An 18,905-nucleotide genomic window follows, 5' to 3' on the forward strand; every position below is an offset into this window, starting at 1 on the left:
ACTCACTGCACCAGCCACCCGGCCCCATCACCATCTGTCTCCCACTGTCCTCCGTTTGTGCTCCCCGGTGACCCCATCTTCATCCCATCGTCTGTGCCTTTGTCACTCCTGGCAGTGTCAGCCCCACCCCTGTGCCTTCCTACCCCGTCTCTCCCGCTCCTCTCTGGGTCTCGGAATCTCCACCAGAACCTCAGTCTCTCTGCCCCCAGACCCCACCCCACCCAGTTCCTGGCACCCCTGCCCTGTCTGTGCCTGCACCTGTTCACCTCGGGAGTTCAACTTCCTCTGAGCTCATCTTGGGCCAGAAGCGCTAGAGGCTGCAGTTGACTAGACTAGAGCACAGGGCAGGGTGAGTTCCAGTTCCCAGGCTCTGAATGGTCCCCATCACCTCTATTCTCTTGGCTCCCCAATTTTCCTGTCTCCTGGGCAACTCCCTAATAGCTTCCTCTTCTGACTCTTCAGCTCTTGAAGGCCCCTCTCACCTTGAAAGCTCTCCTTCCCTCAGTATGAAAATCCCTCCCTCTGGTCCTCACACCTGTCTAGCCCTCCAGCTCCCTGCCGCCCTCCCTCTCTCCTCAGCCAGCTTGTAGGACCTCCCTCCTGCACCCTTACCCCTTGCTCACCCCAGTTCTGCTCACTTTCCCACCCATGCTCCTCCTTCCTCTGCTCTGACCGCCAGGCTTCCCCACCACCACCGCCAAGGCTCCTGACCCCGTGACCCCACTCTCTCCCCCTGCAGCTCCTCATCAGGTAATTCTCCTGGTTCCGCTTTGACCACGGGCGGAGGACACAGGGGGAGGTGACTCCGGACCACTGCAGGTTGGTCGTGAAGCCCACTCCCCTCCAACTCTCTGGAGCCTCTCCCCACCCTCACTGCTGCCCTCCACACCCGAGAACCTCCACAGACCCTACCCTCCTGACACCTCCTGCACAGACCCGGCTCCCAAGGCACTGCCCAAAGAGAGCACTCCCTGCTGCTCCCAGAAATCCTCAGTGACACCCCGCCAACACCAAGCATTTTGCCCTGGACAGGCCTGGCACATCCCCAGATCTCTCCTACAAAACCCGCCGCCCAACCTCCTCTCGGTCCTCTCCCTCTGCCTCTCCGGTGTATGTCTGTCACCCCCCATTTCACCAGAGCGTCCTTGGGAGTTGGGACTTTGGGGGTGGGCTTTGTTAAGGGGTGGCGGTGATGATGGGTTGGGGGACCCTGGCTAGAGGGGCTGTGCTGACTGCAGCAGGTAGGTGGGGGTTTCCCCTTCCTTCCCTAACCTCCGTTCTCCATCCCTCCTTCTACCCCTCACCCGTTTCTCTTCCTCCTCCCTTATATCTGAGTGGAAGGGATCTGTAGCTCCTGTTGGGCCCCAATGGGTGAGAGTTAGGAATGGGCAACTGACTCAGGAAGACTTTTGGGGGGGCTGAAAAGAATGCTGTTCAGGATGTCAGGATACTAGGCAGGGTGAGTGGAACAAGGAGAAACAAAAAAGGAGCCCTGACAGATGTTAGGATGCACACGGGCCCATGTGGCGTGGGAGTTGGAAGTGGGGTGAGCCGTCTTCCTAGATAAGATCATGGGCTCAGTAGCCATGTGGATTTCTAGGCAGAGATGCCGGGAACAGCATGTTAAATAACCTGTCCGTCCTTATCGGAGCTCACCCCCCATCTCCCGCCACCCAGGGGCCTTGCCGGACACGCGGTCCTACCTAAAACCCAGTAAATGGGAACCTGTCAGCCACTGATACCATTTCTAGGGTGCTTTCTTTTCTGCGGGATTGACCTGCAGTGGGCAGTGGCTCCTCACACTGTAATTTTAACTCTCTGCCTGCCCAGCCTCTCCGTCAAAGTAGTTAGTGATCTGCAAACAGATGCTACGAGTCACCAGGGGACCTCACCACTTGCAGGACTCCTGCCGCGAATTCTTTTGTAAAATGAATAACGGCGCCCTAATTTATCTACTTTCTAAATTTGGGTCCATGGGGGTGTAGGGGGCATGCCTGTGTTCTGTTGCCAGCAGACAGGCAGAGGGAAGGGAATCTGAGGCTCCCTTTCCTGCTCTCCTGCCACACTCAGGATCCCCTACCATACGTAATTTCCTCCCTTGCTGACTTGGGGAAAGTGTGCAAGATGCTCAGCAAGCTAAGAGGGGAGCTTTGCTTAAGACTGAGGGTTTGGTGACCTTCTGAGAGGTGAGGTCTTTGATTTGAAAGGGAGAGCCGATCTGGGAGCCTCTACTGGGAATGTTTTGTATCCTTTAGAGATACGGTTACGCAGAACCAGGCTGCTAGGCCTAAATGCCCTGTGGCCCAGGAAACAATTTGGATCGTTTTTGTTTTTTTTTTTTAACATTTTTTTAAGTGTATTTATTTATTTTGAGAGAGAGCGCACATGCATAATGAGCAGGATGGAGGGGCAGAGAGAGAGGAAAAGAGAGAATCCCAAGCAGGCTCTGCACTGTCAGCGCAGAGTCTGACATGGGTCTCAGTCTCACAGACTGTGAGATCATGATCTGAGCCGAGATCAAGAGGCAAATGCTTAACCAGCTGAGAGCCACCCAGGCACCCCTGGACACTTTCTAAATCACTCTTAGGTATTGGTCCCTCTGCAATTTAGCCATTGACTTAAAAACTAATTCTGTGCCTGTATTTTAAAAAGCCAAATGAGCAACCAGAAGTATAGAACAGGTGGCTTTCTTCTCTCCTAGCGGAGGAACAGCAGCCAGAGCTGAGGGCAGGAGCCAGAAGCCAGGAGCTGGTCCAGGAGCAGGAGGAGGTGATAGAATAGGACCAGGGGTGGGAGGAGGGTCTGATACCCCTCACCCTCTAACTGGGATCCCAGGCAGAGGGATTGAAAGGATCCTGGGGGCGGAAAGGAATGAAGCAGTTCTGCTTCCTGGGGATGCGGAGATTGTGGCATGCTGTGCCTCTGCAGAAGCTCCCAGTCATTTCTGCCCTTAGCACGAGAGAGAAGCAGCCCTCCCACGATGTTTTTACCATCCCACATGACTTCCCTGAATCCCCCCTCCCCCCCCCTGCCCCCCGCCCCAGCCCAGTACAGTTAAACCTCTCTAATTTGGAGTGTTATATTGGGAAGATGGCCACTCTGAATAAGTGACAAAACTGAATAACAGTGTCTAACATTTAATGAAATGCATGTCTTCAAAATACGTACAGTAAGTAGAACTCGGTGAACAAGGCTTTTCCACTCCAGGCCCTCAGGGAGCGTGCGTTAATGAATAGATAGAATTCAGAAGTCTGTTTGCTCGTACCCTCCTACAGACACATTTCCACTATTAATGTGCTTAGCACGCCCTTTCTTCATAGATAAAGGAAAACTCAAGCCCAGTTTTTGTTCAAATTATGAAAAAATTCCAAATCCATGGGGGTCTGGATTAATGAGGTTTTGCTGTACTGCCTCCCCTTGTTCCCTCAATACAAAGTTCCTACCTCGGATTGGGGGTGGGCTGGGAGGGGGTTCCAAGAGGAGGAGGGAGGCTGGGTAGGGGGAAGATGCAAGGGTTTAGGTTGGGGGTGAGGTAGGAACTTGTTTCTTTTGACTGGTTTCCCGGTATGACTCCCTGGGTTGGAAGGCCCATTAGGAGTCTGGGGTGAGATTCCCTTCTCCCTGATCCCAGAAGATGTAACTTCTACTGCAGGTGAGAAACACAATAGGAGGACGGGGGTGGGGGGTTGTCTTGGGGGAAGGTGGGAGGACATGATTTATGGAATGGGCTGGCTATGGGGGAGGCTACGGCTAAGGGGGCTGACACCCAGGCCCCCGCGAAGCGTCTCAATAAGTCCGCGCTCTCCTCTTTGGTGTCTTGCAGGAGAGGCAGCTTCCCCCCTTGGGTCCAACAAACCCGCGTGTGACGCTGGCCCCACCTTGGAACGGCCTGGCCCCCCCAGCACCGCCCCCCCCACCCCGGCTGCAGATCACCGAGAACGGCGAGTTCCGAAACACCGCAGACCACTAGCCCACCCAGCATCACAGACCTTCTTCTCCTTCCCCATGCACCCCACCCTGGAACAGCACCCACCACCAGGACTGGATATCGCCGAGGGACAGCGGGATTGCCTCCCTGAATGCCTCCTTGGGGGGCATCAATCCCCACCCCCACTGCACCATTTCCAGGGGGGAGAGTGGGGACCCTTAGCTGTCCCCTTTTCCTTCCTGTTGGGGTGCTGCCCCCTGTGACCCCCAGGGACCCTTGCCCCAGGACACCACCTACCCCACACAGACCCCTTCACTCCGGGGTGCTATCCCCATCCTCTGCCTCATCGTTCCCCTGAGCACTGGGGGACAGACCCTCGCCCCCACCCTGGGGGTGTGGCACCTCCAAACTTTCAACTTCAGGGTGATTTTTTAGCAGTAACCAGAGCTGACAATCTAACTCCCCTCCACCGCCCCATTTTGGCCTCCCCTGTCCCCCTTGTTATGGGGAGGGGACCCCAGGTGAGGGGGCCCTATTACCCCTTGATTTCTCAGGAGCGTCTGGGGGGGCTCAGCACGCACAAACTCCTTCTCCTCCTACTACTCTTAAATTTACTCCCTCCCCACCCAGAACCCAGATGGGGTGGAGGGGCCACCGGGGCAGGGAGGGGGCGGCAAGGGGGGAATGGGAGTCATCTCCCCTTCCTCCCACACCTGATCTGCTCTTGGCTGGTCCCAGAGCGGGGTGAGGGGGCTTATGCCCCCCCCTCCCCCAGTGTGTTGGGTGGGGTGGAATTGAGGTTAGGGTGAGGGGTTAGGGTCTAGGAGGGTGTGTATGTTAGGGAGGACAGACTAGTTGATCTGCCCTACCCTGACACACACAGCCCCCCTTGTCCCTCCCCCTCTCTCTTCTTGGTCTCTACTCCCAGGGGGAGGGGGGAACTTACTCTAGGAAAAGCCATGTCTCTCTCCCCCAGGGTGGGGGGACCTGTGTTGGAGGAGGGGTGTTGGGGGCCCCCTTCCATGACTCTGTCCCCCCCCCGGGGGAGGTAGGACAGGGCTGGGCTTCCCTCTCATCCTCCCCCCTCCCCAATCTCCCTCCACCTCCCTCCCTCCCGCCAGCTCCACAATTTTTCGGTGTTTCTCTGTACATAGCTCTCTGGCGGGATAGGGGAGGTAGGATGGATGGGGTTTAGGGTGGGTAGGTCATGGGAGGGGAGAAGCCCCTCCTTGGCACCCCCTCTTCCCTGACTGCTGTCCCCTACCCAGCCTTGCCCCCTCATCCCTTCTTGCGTTTGGTATTGAGACTCTTTCCAGACTTCACCCTTCTTTCTTTTGTATGGACAGTTCCCCTTCAGTCCCATCCCCCTACACACATACACCCAGCCGGGGCCAAATTTATACTTATATAAAAGTTGTAAATATGTGAAATTTTATCCCTGTGCCCTCTCCTTGCTTTCCCAACCTCAGACCCTACCCCTGGATCCTCTTTCCTCTTCTCTTTGGCTGTTGTAATTATCTGGGGTTTGTACTGTACATATCGGGGGTGTGTGTGTGTGGGCTGGGGGCAACCCCTCTGTACAGAGCTTCCTGGCCCCCTCCCCCCCCACGCGTCCCTCCCCCTCCACCACCCTAAGGGTAGGGAGATGCTCTTCCTACTTGTTTTATTTTGTTTTCTCGTTCTCCCTCCCCACCCTGTCCCACCCCACTCCCAGCCTTCTCTGTCCTTCACCACTATCCCTTTTTCTCCACTCCCAGCCCCATTTCCTTTTTTTCTGGAGTGTGTGGTGAAACAGAAAAATCATGTTTAATAAACGGAGATTGTTCTTTTATCGCTGTACTGATTTTCCTAAGCTGCGACTTCCAGACAGACCAGCAAGTGACGGGATCTGCTTTTTCATAGGAAGGTGACCTGCTGGAAGAAACTATATCCCTGCGTGATGCCACGGTATTCCCCAGAATCTCTCTCCCACCCAGCGATGAGACTACTGTGTTTTTGAGCAGGGGGTTTGCACTGGCCAAGCTTACCCAATCTAGGTCTCTCCTCCGCACTGCTCCACTTAACCCGAAGGAGTAAAGAGGCCAAGGAACAGGAACAGTATCTGATAAATTCCAAGTTATGTTACACACACACACACACACACACACACACACGTTTAGTGATCACCTAGAAATAAGGTTTATTTAATTGCTGGTTAAAATGCTACCGTACGGAATGGAGGAAAGAACTTGGTGCCTCAGCAAATCTTTGTTCCAATCCCAGACCCGTCACTTGGCAGCCTCGGTTTCCCCCAAGAAAACTGAGGATCGCGACATCTATCTTCCAGGGCTGGGGGAGGATACAAGGAGATGTGTGTACAGTACGTGGCCCGCACAGTAGGTACCGAATTAAACTCGCCTTCTCAGCACCTACCGGGGGACGGGCGCTACATTTAATCACCCTACGACTTTTGAGTCTCCCCCCTCCTTCTGAGCTGTGCTCTCCGGAAGTCTGGCTTGCGGTCCTCCCCCAGTAGAGGCCACCCCACCCGCAGCGGCGTAGGGGCCAGCGACCTCCTGGTAGCCCTGCCTTCTCGCCCGCGCAACCAATCAACACGGGGCTTTTAGGCCACTGCCCTCCGATTGGCTGCGGCTCTGGCACCGCCCACCACCCGGCGTTGGCGTCCGGCGGGAAGGCGGTGGCTTCCGGCCTGGGACGGCGAGGTGGCCGCAAAGGCACTCTGGTCCAGAGCCGCGTGTGTACCGGCGGGGGCGTGGCGGCGGGAAGGGCCTCTCGGCCGTCACTCAAGGTCTCCCGGTGGCCGCGGCTTCCCGGGAGCCGGGCTCTCAGGGCACCGTGAGAAGGAGCGGAGCGGAGGGCAGGAGCCGTCGGGGGCCGGCGAGGTCAGGCGCGTGGCTGGAAGGACCTCCTCATCCTCCTTCACAGGCCCTGGAAGTTAAACCCCGGTTGGTCTTTTGCTGTGGTTGTTTAGTTCTTATTTCCTTGGTGGGGGAGTGCGCGGGATTGATCTGCGGAAATCGCCACTGACTGCAAAGTTTCCACATGTTGGGTTGGGGAGGCGAGTGCTGTGTCAGGAGACGTGGTTCCCTTTACCCAGAGCTTCTGTGACCCCCGTCTCTTTCCTCCACAGCCTTCGTCCCGCGTGGGCTCCGCCCCCAGCCCCTCATCTCCCGTATTCGATCCTCTGGGATCTCTCTTTCTGAGGAGGCCATATGGATACCTCGACGCCTTTGCCTCCCGTCCCCCCCTCCCCGATCTGCAACCCAGCCCCGCGGACGATCCAGATCGAGTTCCCGCAGCATAGCTCCCTGCTGCTGGAAGCCCTGAACCGCCACAGGCTAGAGGGCAAGTTCTGTGATGTGTCCCTCTTGGTGCAGGGCCGGGAACTTAGGGCTCACAAAGCAGTGTTGGCTGCTGCCTCTCCTTACTTCCATGACAAACTTCTTCTGGGGGATGCGCCACGTCTCACTCTGCCCAGCGTCATTGAAGCCGATGCCTTCGAGGGGCTGCTCCAGCTCATTTATTCCGGGCGCCTCCGTCTGCCACTGGATGCTCTCCCTGCCCACCTCCTCGTGGCCAGTGGCCTGCAGATGTGGCAAGTAGTAGATCAGTGCTCAGAGATTCTTAGAGAACTAGAAAACTCAGGTGGTGGAATTTCAGCCCGGGGGGCGACCTCTTACCACACACTTCCTTCCACCACATCCTCTCCAGGAGGCTGGTGCATTCGCTCTTCCCCTTTCCAGACCCCAGTGCAGTCTTCCACTTCTACCGAGAGCCCCGTTTTAGGGGAGGGGAGCGAACTGGGCGATGTGTTACAGATTCAAGTTGAGGAAGAGGAGGAGGAGGAGGAGGAAGAAGAGGAGGAGGAGGAGGAGGACCAGGCGTCAACAGCACCCTCCCAGACTCCTCAGCCCCCGAGAGTATCAGGGAGCTTTCCCTGCCCTCATGGATCTCACTCACTGCCCGTATCCACTACGCCCCGCAGGGTTCCAGAGGGCGAGAGTGCACCCCTCGAGCCTCCTGCCCCTCATACTGCACTGCCCCCCAAAGTCTTCTACATTAAGCAGGAGCCCTCTGAGCCTAAAGAAGAGATATCAACAGGTGGAACTCAATCTGGAGGAGCAAAGGAGGAGACCAAAGTGTTTCCTGGAGGGGACGCTGAAGGGAATGGAGAGCTAGGGTTCTTGCTGCCCTCGGGAGCAGGGGCGACATATGGAGGAGGAGGAGGAGGAGGTCCATCCTGGAAACCAGTGGATCTTCATGGGAATGAAATCCTCTCAGGGGGTGGGGGACCTGGGGGGGCAGGACAGGCTGTGCATGGGCCTGTGAAGTTAGGAGGTACACCCCCCGCAGATGGAAAACGCTTCGGTTGCTTGTGTGGGAAGCGGTTTGCAGTGAAGCCAAAGCGTGACCGTCACATCATGCTGACCTTCAGCCTTCGGCCCTTTGGCTGTGGCGTCTGCAATAAGCGCTTCAAGCTGAAGCACCATCTGACGGAGCACATGAAGACCCACGCTGGAGCCCTGCATGCCTGCCCCCATTGCGGCCGTCGGTTCCGAGTCCATGCCTGTTTCCTTCGCCATCGGGACCTGTGCAAGGGCCAGGGCTGGGCCACTGCTCACTGGACTTACAACTGACTGCTGAGGCCATGCGCTAATTTCTAGTGCAGGAGAGCCACTGCTGCTGATGGACACTTTCCCCTCACCACCATTGCACCCCACTCTCGGATCTTGAAATCATGCCAAGAGAATAGATATATCCTGGACATCTTGTTCTTAAGTGTGGGCGTCGACCTGTCAGATTTGGGAATTCAGTTTTCTCATCTCGAGGTTTGCTAACCACCCCATCAGAAGGTGGTGTATAGGGCATACATAATTTGATCACTTGCCCATAATAGACCTTTCATACAGTAAACCAGATTTCAGATTAAGAGTTTGCTGAGAAAAGAGAGCAAAAAGACGTGACGATTAAATGTTGCATTTGGTCTCCACGAGGAGTTAAAGGAGCTGGTCTCCACGTAGGGATGTTTGATTCTAAGGTCTAGTGATTCTGAAACTAATAAGCTCTGTGTTTTCACCCTTGTCATTGCTGAAATGATTTAGGTAGAGTTCTTTTTATGTGCTTTCTTTTGTTAGATCTTTCCAGAAGCTCCTCAGATCATAACTTGCTCTCTCACCTTCCCAACACTTCTATTTTTAATGTGGTAGTTGAGCACTTTAACAAACTTGAGCATTCCAGGTGTCATTCCTAGAACCCTCTTTTTAACAGAGGGTATTCCCTCAACAGTCTGTGCCTCTTGTTTACCTGTGTCCACCACTGATCACCCGTATATTGATCACAGTGATTGGAATGTGACCAGTGAACTCAGGAGGTGGCCACCGACCTAAAATGCTCTCAGGGTAGCACCACTGTTTTGAACAAGTGTCTGTTGTCAGAGGCTGAGACAGCGCATACAGAAGGCTGGAGAGTAACTGCACAGTAGGACCACACACTCTTCCTTTCCATCCCACTCACACGATAGCCCCTTGAGAGAGAGAAGAGAGAAGAGTAGATATTGGAATGGGGAGATTTTCACAGTTACTTAATTTCTTCAAATAAACTTTGCCCTGAAATCTAAGCTGACAATGGACTGGATTGAGTAATTTATTGGGAGAGACAGCATGAAAACAGAGTTGCAAAAACTTGAATGTGTTCCTTATGCAGCAGGGCTATGTTGATGGGAGAAGAATGGGATGGTTTGACATTGGTGCAGAGATCATTGTCCTCGACCTCAGTGGGCCAGGTTCTAGGCCTTGACCTGCCACTGAACGATCTCTAGTAAGTTCCCTTATCTTTCAGAGTATGAACTGGTCATTTTTGGTTTTTGTAAGGTGGTATATATCTCCTAACTGGTTCCCTGTCTTCTTACTTTTGAAGGTGTTGGTTCACATGATCTTTACCTGTACTCTCCCCTGACTTTTTGTATCATCGATAACATTTGGTTGTTTGGTTTGTTCTACATTTAGTGCATAGCACTGTGCTAGACCCTGATACCCTGACCTCCAAAAGTTCACAGCTACCACCAAAGCTAGACAAAAATGACAATGTAGTATGACACATCCATCAAAGGGGGCAGTGCAGGCTACTGTAGTGGCATAAAGGAAGCTGAGAGAAGACCTCTTGCAGATGAGCAGAGGTTTCACAAAGATCACTCTGTACCAGAGTATAGTGACGGTGTGGGTGGCTGCAATGATGTTGAAATGGGGAACGTGAATTGAAGTTAGAACAGTAGGGCCAGGATTGATAGCTTTCCCCAAGGCATGTTCCTTAAAATCTTACTGGGTATGGCACCCAGAAGAGGCTGAAAAATGTGACTTTATGGTTGAGAAGGTGAATTCGAGCTGTGATCTGTCAGCCCCTCTAAAGAGCCACGCCATGGTACCATCCCCATGGTAAGGACTGTGAATACATTGGGAAGGGGGTCAGGGAGAGGGCTCCCAATCTTGGATCAATTACAATCCCACCCACCTGCCATTCTTTTGGCACACATTCTGTAGGTGACTACAGACATACCTCAGCGATATCACACGTTCGGTTCCAGACCACTGCAACAGAGCAAGTCAGATGAAATTTTTGGCTTCTCAGTGCATATAACAGTTATGTTTTTATGGTAACCTGTTAAGTGTGCAGTAGCATTAGGTCTAAAAAAATGTACATACCTTTAAAAAAATACTTTATTGCTAAAAAATGCTAATGATCATCTGAGCTTTCAATAAGTGGTAATTGCTGATCACAGACCACCATAACAGATATATTAATAATGAAAAAGTTTAAATATTTCAAGATTTACCAAAATGTGATGCAGAGACCCAAAGCGAGCAAATACTGTTGGAAAAATGGTGCCGATAGACTTGCTCCAGACCTTTAATTGCAGGCTTTCAACAGAATTGCTACAGACCTCAAGTTTGTAAAAAAAACCTTTAGTTTGTGCAGTATCCACAAAGTGCAATAAAGTGGAGCGCAATAAAATGAGGCACACCTGTGTATCTATTGAGCAGGATCCTTTGGTTGCAAGCAAGGGAAACTGGCTCTGACTAACCTTATTAAAACAGGAATCTGGAAGTATGTGGGGTGGCTCCTGGGATGGAAGGAAGGGCTCAAGGACCAGCCTTTGGAAGGATAAGACCTGGATAAGGATAAGCCCTGGGCATTCAGGGAGCAGGAATTCCTGGGGGATTTTTGTAGGTCGTATGTTTTGGGATGATCCAAGAATTCTTTTATCTTTTATTTTTTAATATTTTCGAAGGAGAGAAAGAGAGCAGGGGAGGGGCAGAGAGAGGGAGACACAGAATCCAAGGCAGGCTCCAAGCTCTGAGATGTCAGCACAGAGCCCGACCTGGGGCTCGAACACACCAGCCGTGAGATCATGACCTGAAGTCAGATGCTCAACTAACTGAGTCACCAGGGCACCCCAATCTAGTCCTTATTTCTTGTGTTACTTATCTCAAGATAAAAATTCCCGGAGGAGAACTCTGAGCCTCAGGTCCACCCTCTGGCCAGAGCACCCTGAACATATGTTCCATCAAGGCAACAAAGTGGGCATGTGCAATCCTCAAGGGGAAATTGAGGTACTGGAATAAGAGTGGGGAATGGTGCTAGTCAGCCCAGGGGAACAGAGGCCCACCCCAGGTAATCTTCACCTGTTGCCCATCTTGGGATCCTTAAGGTGTCAGATACCCCTGGCAGTTAATAGGTATTCAAGAAATGGTGAATCTGCCCAACTTCCACCTCTGCCCTCTGAACTTAAGGCAGAATTGCTTCCTCCCTCTCCTCAGTCCCCATAGAACTTTGTTATTACTACTGCAAGCAAATTAAAATGCCATCTTAGAGTTTTATTGTTTTTAAGTTATTAGGAATTACACAAAAAACAAGTTCCATAATGAAAGATCTGGATGTAGACCCCTCGCCGTGCACGTGGAGCAGCCTTCCTCGGTCTCCTATGTAAATGGACTCCCTGGCCTAGCATCTCAGTCCCTGGCACCCGGGATCGCGGGCCCAAGCCTACAAGGGGTTGCACAGAAGCTTCCACCAGGCCACAAGTGACAGCATGGCAACCATCCCTCCAGCAGCTCACTCACTCGTGGCCACCCACGACTATTACCAGCGCCACCTGGGTTCCACTTCCAGTAACAGCTTCTGTGGAATTGCCCAGTGTACTGGGGAAGCCATCCCTCACCACCCCTGTCTCCCCAGGGCTGACCTGGTGGGCACGCTTCTTTGGGAAGTCCCCTCTCCCAAAGTAGTTCATGGCTAACAGTGTTGGAGTCCCCGGCACGCTTGGAATCTCCCCCAGGCCTCCAATGGCACGATCACCTGTGACTTGACTCTGGAAGCCATGAAGAAGCAGCCTGGTGGCCAGCCTGGCAGAGCCAACACCAGGCCCCAATCCTGAGTGGCCACCACCAGGAGGTGCTAGGCTCATCAGAACCCCTTCCCTCCCCTTAGACTAGACAGGCTGCCTCAAGCAGAAGTGATTGGTTTCTTTTACAACAAAACAGCAAAACACCAAAAAGGAAGTTGACAGAACCCCAGTCTTTACTATCCAAGCCACAGGCAAGCCTTCCTTACACCCTGTAACCATGCGCCTTGCACCAAGTGGAAAATAAGCTCCAAGCAGCCTTGGAATTTAGATCTAAGCATTTAGATTTAAGTGTTTAAAGATTTAAAACTTAAAAGCCTACTTCTCTGCCTCTGTCCATTCCTCCATGTAGTGGAAGAGGTGTCCCTACTACTGTCCAAGGCTAGCCCCCTTCCCAGAGCCCTTGCTCTTTTAATTGTCCCCTCTGTCCAGTTATCTTCACTCTCTGTCTGGAGTTCCTCATTAGCATTTAATCGTGCTTGCAGGTTTGTAAGAATTAATTAATACATGTAAAGTGCTTACAACAATGCCTTGGACTCGGTAAACTCAATAGACGTTAGCTGTTATTATGAGTGAGAACATTAGTTCCCCACACCTTTACCAGGATCAGTGCTCTCAGGGAAGGGTCACATATATAAAGGGAAAGTATTTTCAACTGAGGGGGAAATGAAACATTACGGTACTCAGTAAGGATTAGATGTGAACATTATTTTTTACCTTTCTCATAAAGGTGAGAATTCTTCAGGGTTCTCTTCGCCCTCTTCCACCTTTATATATTCCTGGGTGATTTTTATCCACTTTTCTGAGTTAAACCACTTAAATACTGATGACGCTTAATTTTATATCTCCAATTTTCCTGACCCCCAGACCCACTTAGATTTCCTTCTTTCCTTCCTTCAGCAACAAGGCCTGCTGTGTACCTGGCACTGATGAGAAGGGCAGGATTATCACCGTGAGAGGCAGATGTTTAAACCAGCTATGTAGGTACTTCATAGACCTCTCAAGCTCAGCATGCCTAAAATACTCTACCCCAGCTCAAGTCAGCTGCTCCATTGTTTCCGGGTTTAGTAAAAGCTCCCCCATCCACTTAAATGCGTAAGACTGAGACCTGGAAGTGTTCCTGGGCACCTGTCTCACCTCCCATATCTGTCCTACCAATGCCATCCCCTGAATATTTCAAATCGATGCATTCTTTTACTGTTACTGCAACCTCCTGTCTTGTCTCGCTTCTCTCTACGTCTCACTCCACACACACTATGGCCACAGTGTTCTCGCTAAAGCATAAAGTACTGTTTCGCCAGCTCTCCAGCTTAAACCTCCTGCTCTTTGATGGAGTCCAAATGATCTCCCAATTACTGCACTCTTGCCATTCATGTCTCCCCCGGGCCTCTGCTTTTTCTGCTCCTCGTGCTCATCTCTCTGCCTAGAATAGTTACCTACCTGGAAACAGTCTTCAGTGGGCTAATTCCCTCTCTCTTCAGATATCAGCTGACACATCACTTTCTTTAGAAATCTGACCATGAGGCCCAGGTGGGACTGCTGCTACGTGTTCTACTAGCTCTTATTTCACCTTGTCATGAAACTTTCCTGGCATTTCCTTTTCAGTAAGTATATGCCAACTATCCACTATTACCCATTATATGTGGGTACTATTTTAGGCATGATGGACAGTGCTTGCCCTCATAAGATTACATTCCAGTGCCGTAAAGGAAAATGAACCGGTAATAAGGGGGAGTGTGCCACAAAAGGAAGGCCTACTGTACACATTGATCTCGTATTCCAAAGGAGAGGAAAGACCCAGACAAGCAAAGCAGGGCAGGGGAAATGGTTCTAGTACAGTGTTCAGCAGATGCAAAGGCCAAGAGAGAGAACGAGGTTGGTATGTGTGACAAGGAAACCAGTGGACTTGGGGAGGAATGAGATGTCTTAGTCTGTTGGGTCTGCTATAATAATACCACAGACTAAGTGACTTATAGGCAACAGAAATGTATTTCTCACTGTTCTGTAGGTTGGTAAGTCCAAGATCAAGTGCCAGCAGACTCTGAGGACCTGCTTCCTGGTTCATAGATGGTCATCTTCCCATGTCCTCATGTGGTGGAAAGAGAAAGGAAGTTCTCTATAAGGGCACTACCTTCATGACCTAATCGCCTCCCAAAAGCCATACCTTCTAATGCGATCACAGTGGGGGTTAGGATTTCAGTGCATGAACTTTTGGGGAACACAAACGTTCAGTCCATTGCAGATGTGGTTGAAGAGGTGGGCTGGGACTGGGTTATATGGAGCCTTTCAGATCACGTTAAGGAATTTGGATTGTATTTGAAATGCAATGGGAAGGCAATAAAGAGTTTAAAGTAGAGGAGCAATGGCCTTTTAACATTTTAAAGAGATTCCTCCAGCTACAGAGGGCATATTGGATCATTAGGGGCAAGAGTGGAAGCAGGGAGACCAATTAGACTATTTCAGCAGCACAGACAAGAGGTGGATAAAAACAGCAGGTATGGAGAGAAGTAGATGGATTAAAAGCTATTATTACATTTGGAAGTAGGACCGACGCAAGAACATTCTAACAGATTAATATAGAGATTGTGGGAAAGTAAAAAATCAAGGAAGACCCCTAGAGTTTTGTCTTGATTAATTGAATTAGAGAGGCCATTTAATGAGTGGAAGACAGGAGTAGAAGGACTTGGGAGTGAATCAAGGGTTTTATCTGAATGGCTAGAAGCAGCTGGCTGTACTTGTCCAATGTTCTTCTAGACCGGGGGTTGGCAAACTTATGCTATAAAGGATCAGATAGTAAATATTAGGCTTTGCATGCCAAGAAGCAAAATCAAGGATATTATATAAGTACATGGAAATTAAAGAAAACAAATTGCCACAGGTTTTTTTTCCTGACAAAACTCAAAGTATAATGATTGAGTACAATTTTTTTTTTTTTTTTTTTTGGTAATACAGGTCTACTGCTTTAACTGGGGTACAAAGTTAGTGTTCCCTGTCATCAGAATCAGTTGCAAATGTTCATTTGCTAATGCTGATCTGTAATGAGATTTTACATATTTCATCTCTGAAAATGTCTTCACACAGATAGTACCGCCAACTACTGATATTAATCCAAGAGCATGTAATTTTAATTGAGCATATTCATCACCTGAAAGGCATTTATAGAATTCTATTATATTCTTCTCCTGATACTTGCCTTTTATCATGTCATTACATCTTGGATTAGTCACATCCAAATGAAGATGAGGTGGAAACTCCTCAATTGCACAATTAAATGAAATATAGACATTTTCTTTGCACTTGCATTGAGGTTTGAAAAACACTGCTGGAACTGTGGTTCAAGCTCAGAAATAATATATGCTGCAAATCTGTGTGGGAATGGAGATCTTGCTGTTTGTTGTAACTTCTAATAGTGCAGGAAGTGTATATAGCAGCTTGACATTACCCGAGATTCAACAACTTTGATGACTTTGCTCCAGTATATGTTACTGTTTCATGGATACTGAGTTTCAGTTTGGGGAGATGGAAAAAAGTTCTGCAGACAGAAGGTGGCGATTGTACAGCACTGTAAACATACTTATTGCTCCTGACTGTACACTTGAAAACGATTTGGGGGCACCTGGGTGGCTCAGTCCGTTAAGTGTCTTACTCTTGATCTCAGCTCAGACCTTGGTCTCAGGGTCATGAGTTCAAGCCCCAAATTTGGCTCCGTGCTGGGTGTGAAGCCTACTTAAAAAAAGAAAAAGAAAATGGTTTAAATGGTCCATTTTATGTTACATGTATTTTACCACAATTAAAAAAAAAATGAATGAACCATGAATGAATTAATGGATCTAGGCATTGGGCATCAGTGCAAACACCACAAAAAAGAAACAGCCAGACCATATGTGCCTCTTATGGAAAACCACCACCACCACCTATGAATTAGTCTGGCCCCAAATATTGAACGTGGATGTGATCAAGCCTCAAAATATTAACTACAAATTCGCAGAAAATGCAGAGAGCAGGGGAACATGTTAAACCACGCCACAATGATGTAGTCAGCAAAACTGAGACTGCAAGAAATTCTAAGAAAAAAACACCCCATTTTTTTCACAAGAAAAACTGCAAAGGGACAAGGGGGAAGGAGGGAAACCTGTAGTTTAAAAGATGTTATGTCATAGGGGCACCTTGGTGGTCAGTTGAGCATCTGCCTCTTGATTTTGACTCAGGTCAAGATCTCATGATTTGTGAATTCAAGCCCTGCAACAGGCTCTGTGCTGACAGCACGGAGCCTGCTTGGGATTCTCTCTCTCTCTCTCTCTCTTTCCCTCTTTGTCCCTCTCCTGATTTCTCTCTCTCTCTCAAAATAAATAAACTTAAAAAATTTTAATGCAACAAATTCATGTTTAAACAAAATTTTTATGCTTTTTACATTTATTTTTTTAGTAATCTCTACACTGAACGAAGGGCTCAAACTCATGACCCCAAGATTAAGAGTCACACACTTCACCAAATGAGCTAGCCAGGTGCCCCCTAAAAGATTTTAAAAGACATATTATTAAGCAATCATAATGTGAGAATCTTATTTGGATCATAATTTTTGTATTTGTTTCCTTTTTCTTTTTAAAAAAATTTTTTATTTAAATTCTAGTTACTTAACATACAGTGCAATATTGGTTTCAAGAGTAGAATTCAGTTATATTCACTTATATACAACACCCAGTGTTCATCACAACAGTGCCTTCCTTATTTTAACTATCACCCATCTAGCCCATCCCCACTCATCTCCCTCCATCAACCCTCAGTTTGTTCTCTAAGAGACCTTTATGTTTTTTTTTAAATGTTTATTTATTTTTGAGAGAGAGACACACACACAGAGTACGAGCAAGGGAGGGGAAGAGACAGAGGGAGACACAGAATCCAAAGCAGGCTCCAGGCTCTGAGCTGTCAGCACAGAGACCTACGTGGGGCTTGAACCCAAAAACCATGAATCATGACCTGAGCCAAAGTCAGACGTTCAACCAACTCAACCACCCAGGCACCCCTATAGCCAGTTTTATTTTTTTAAAGATTGAGAAATAAATTGGGGAATTGCTAAACACTTTAAGGATGTCTAATCAGAAATTTTATATTACAAACACAATTCTGGTTTGTGTGCTGGTCCAAGTTAATAAAACTTTGTGCTTGACTCTTAAAACCATCAATTGCTCAATGTATTGATGTAGAAAGATCTCCAGTATATTTTGTTGGATGAAAGAAAGCAAAGTGTAATATCCTATGTTTTGTATGAGACAGTGAGGGTGGGGAGGAAATAAGAAAGGTGTATTTGCTTATATTTGCAAAGCGAAGCACTACTAGAATAAATAAGAAAACAGTAAATATGGGAAAGAAGTTGAGGTAAAGATAGAAACATGGCTACGTGGGGGCGCCAGGGTGGCTCAGTTGGTTGAGTGTCTGACTTCCGCTCACGTCATGATCTTGCGATCTGTGAGTTCGAGCCTCGCGTCGTGGCTCTGTGCTGACAGCTCAGAGCCTGGAGCCTGCTTCAGATTCTGTCTCCCTCTCTCTGCCCCTCCCCCGCTCATGCTCTGTCTCTCTCTCTCTGTCAAAAAATAAATAAACATTAAAAAAAATTAAAAAAAAAGAAACAAGGCTACATGTACTTGACTCCTCTATGTGTACTTTGAATCATGTAATTCCACTACGTAATCAAAAAATAAAAGAGATTTTAGAAATTCTTTTGAGAATAAATGAATTAAACCATATTAATTTGGCAACATAATCACAGAGAGAATGAGTTCTAAAGACTACAACCTTAAGGGGATGTACTCTAAAGACAAAAAAACCTCCAGCTATAATTTTAAACTTTATTTATTTTAAAATATTTTAATGTACTTTTAAAAATTATTTTAAGTAGGCTCCACGCCCAACGTGGGGCTTGAACTCACAGCCCTGAGATTAAGAGAGGCATGCTCTATTGACTGAACCAGCCAGGCACTCCTGTTTTTAAACTTTAAATGCTTAAATATTAAATTCTCTTAAAAAATTTTTTTGAGACAGAGAGAGTGAGAGAGTACGAGCAGGGGAGAGGGGCAAAGGGAGAGGGAGAGAATCTTAAGCAGGCTCCATGCCCAGGGTGGAGATGGATGTCAGTGCAGAACTCCATGCGGGGCTCGATCTCACAACCATGAGATCATGACCTGATGCGAAAGCAAAAGTCGGCTGCTCAACCGACTGAGCCACCCAGGTGCCCCTAACCTCTCTTAAAATGTAAACTTTTCTCAGAAGTTCTATTGTTTGTAGTATTACCAGTAATAGAACTTTGAAAATATAGTATTTTCTTATAAATAGGTTAAAGGACACAAGAAATTATATTAATGTAAGAAATCAGAATTCTTAGGACAAGAGAAAAGATATGTAACCGAAGGAATGAAGTGAAAACATACCAATGTGAAAAATGAAAACTCAGTATGAATTCATGAGTTTTGAAATATGTATTTTTCTGTTTCTGTCCATGGAAATGGGTTAGAAGCAATGAGCAGCCCTAGTGCCCATGTTATGATCTCTAATACCATCCCCCATTCAAACAAAGCATGGCCT

At 48.8% G+C, this 18,905-nt stretch overlaps 2 protein-coding genes across 19 annotated transcripts in view; both read left to right on the plus strand.

Annotated features, from left to right (window-relative positions):
• The window catches only part of SYNGAP1 (synaptic Ras GTPase activating protein 1), a 32,096-nt gene extending 26,337 nt beyond the window's left edge, over positions 1 to 5,759 (plus strand). For 11 of the 18 annotated variants that reach the window (XM_043591154.1, XM_043591155.1, XM_043591156.1 and 8 more), the window contains one exon: positions 3,824 to 5,759. In XM_043591154.1, coding sequence (XP_043447089.1) covers positions 3,824 to 3,970 — 147 coding nt within the window. In that variant the 3' untranslated portion in view covers positions 3,971 to 5,759. Of the gene's footprint in view, positions 1 to 209; positions 350 to 739; positions 820 to 2,701; positions 2,770 to 3,823 lie in introns of all 18 variants that reach the window. The other 7 variants (XR_006298906.1, XR_006298905.1, XM_043591162.1 and 4 more) reach the window with 5 other exon arrangements.
• An 825-nt stretch (positions 5,760 to 6,584) lies between these two features.
• Positions 6,585 to 9,550, plus strand: ZBTB9 (zinc finger and BTB domain containing 9). Its single transcript, XM_043591174.1, has 2 exons — positions 6,585 to 6,873; positions 7,059 to 9,550. Exon 2 carries the CDS (start codon positions 7,141 to 7,143, stop codon positions 8,563 to 8,565), a length of 1,425 nt encoding a protein of 474 aa, XP_043447109.1. The 5' UTR covers positions 6,585 to 6,873; positions 7,059 to 7,140; the 3' UTR covers positions 8,566 to 9,550.
• The last annotated feature ends 9,355 nt before the right edge of the window (positions 9,551 to 18,905 follow it).

Source organism: Prionailurus bengalensis, chromosome B2 (genome assembly GCF_016509475.1).
Source record: "Prionailurus bengalensis isolate Pbe53 chromosome B2, Fcat_Pben_1.1_paternal_pri, whole genome shotgun sequence".
NCBI lineage: Eukaryota > Metazoa > Chordata > Mammalia > Carnivora > Felidae > Prionailurus > Prionailurus bengalensis.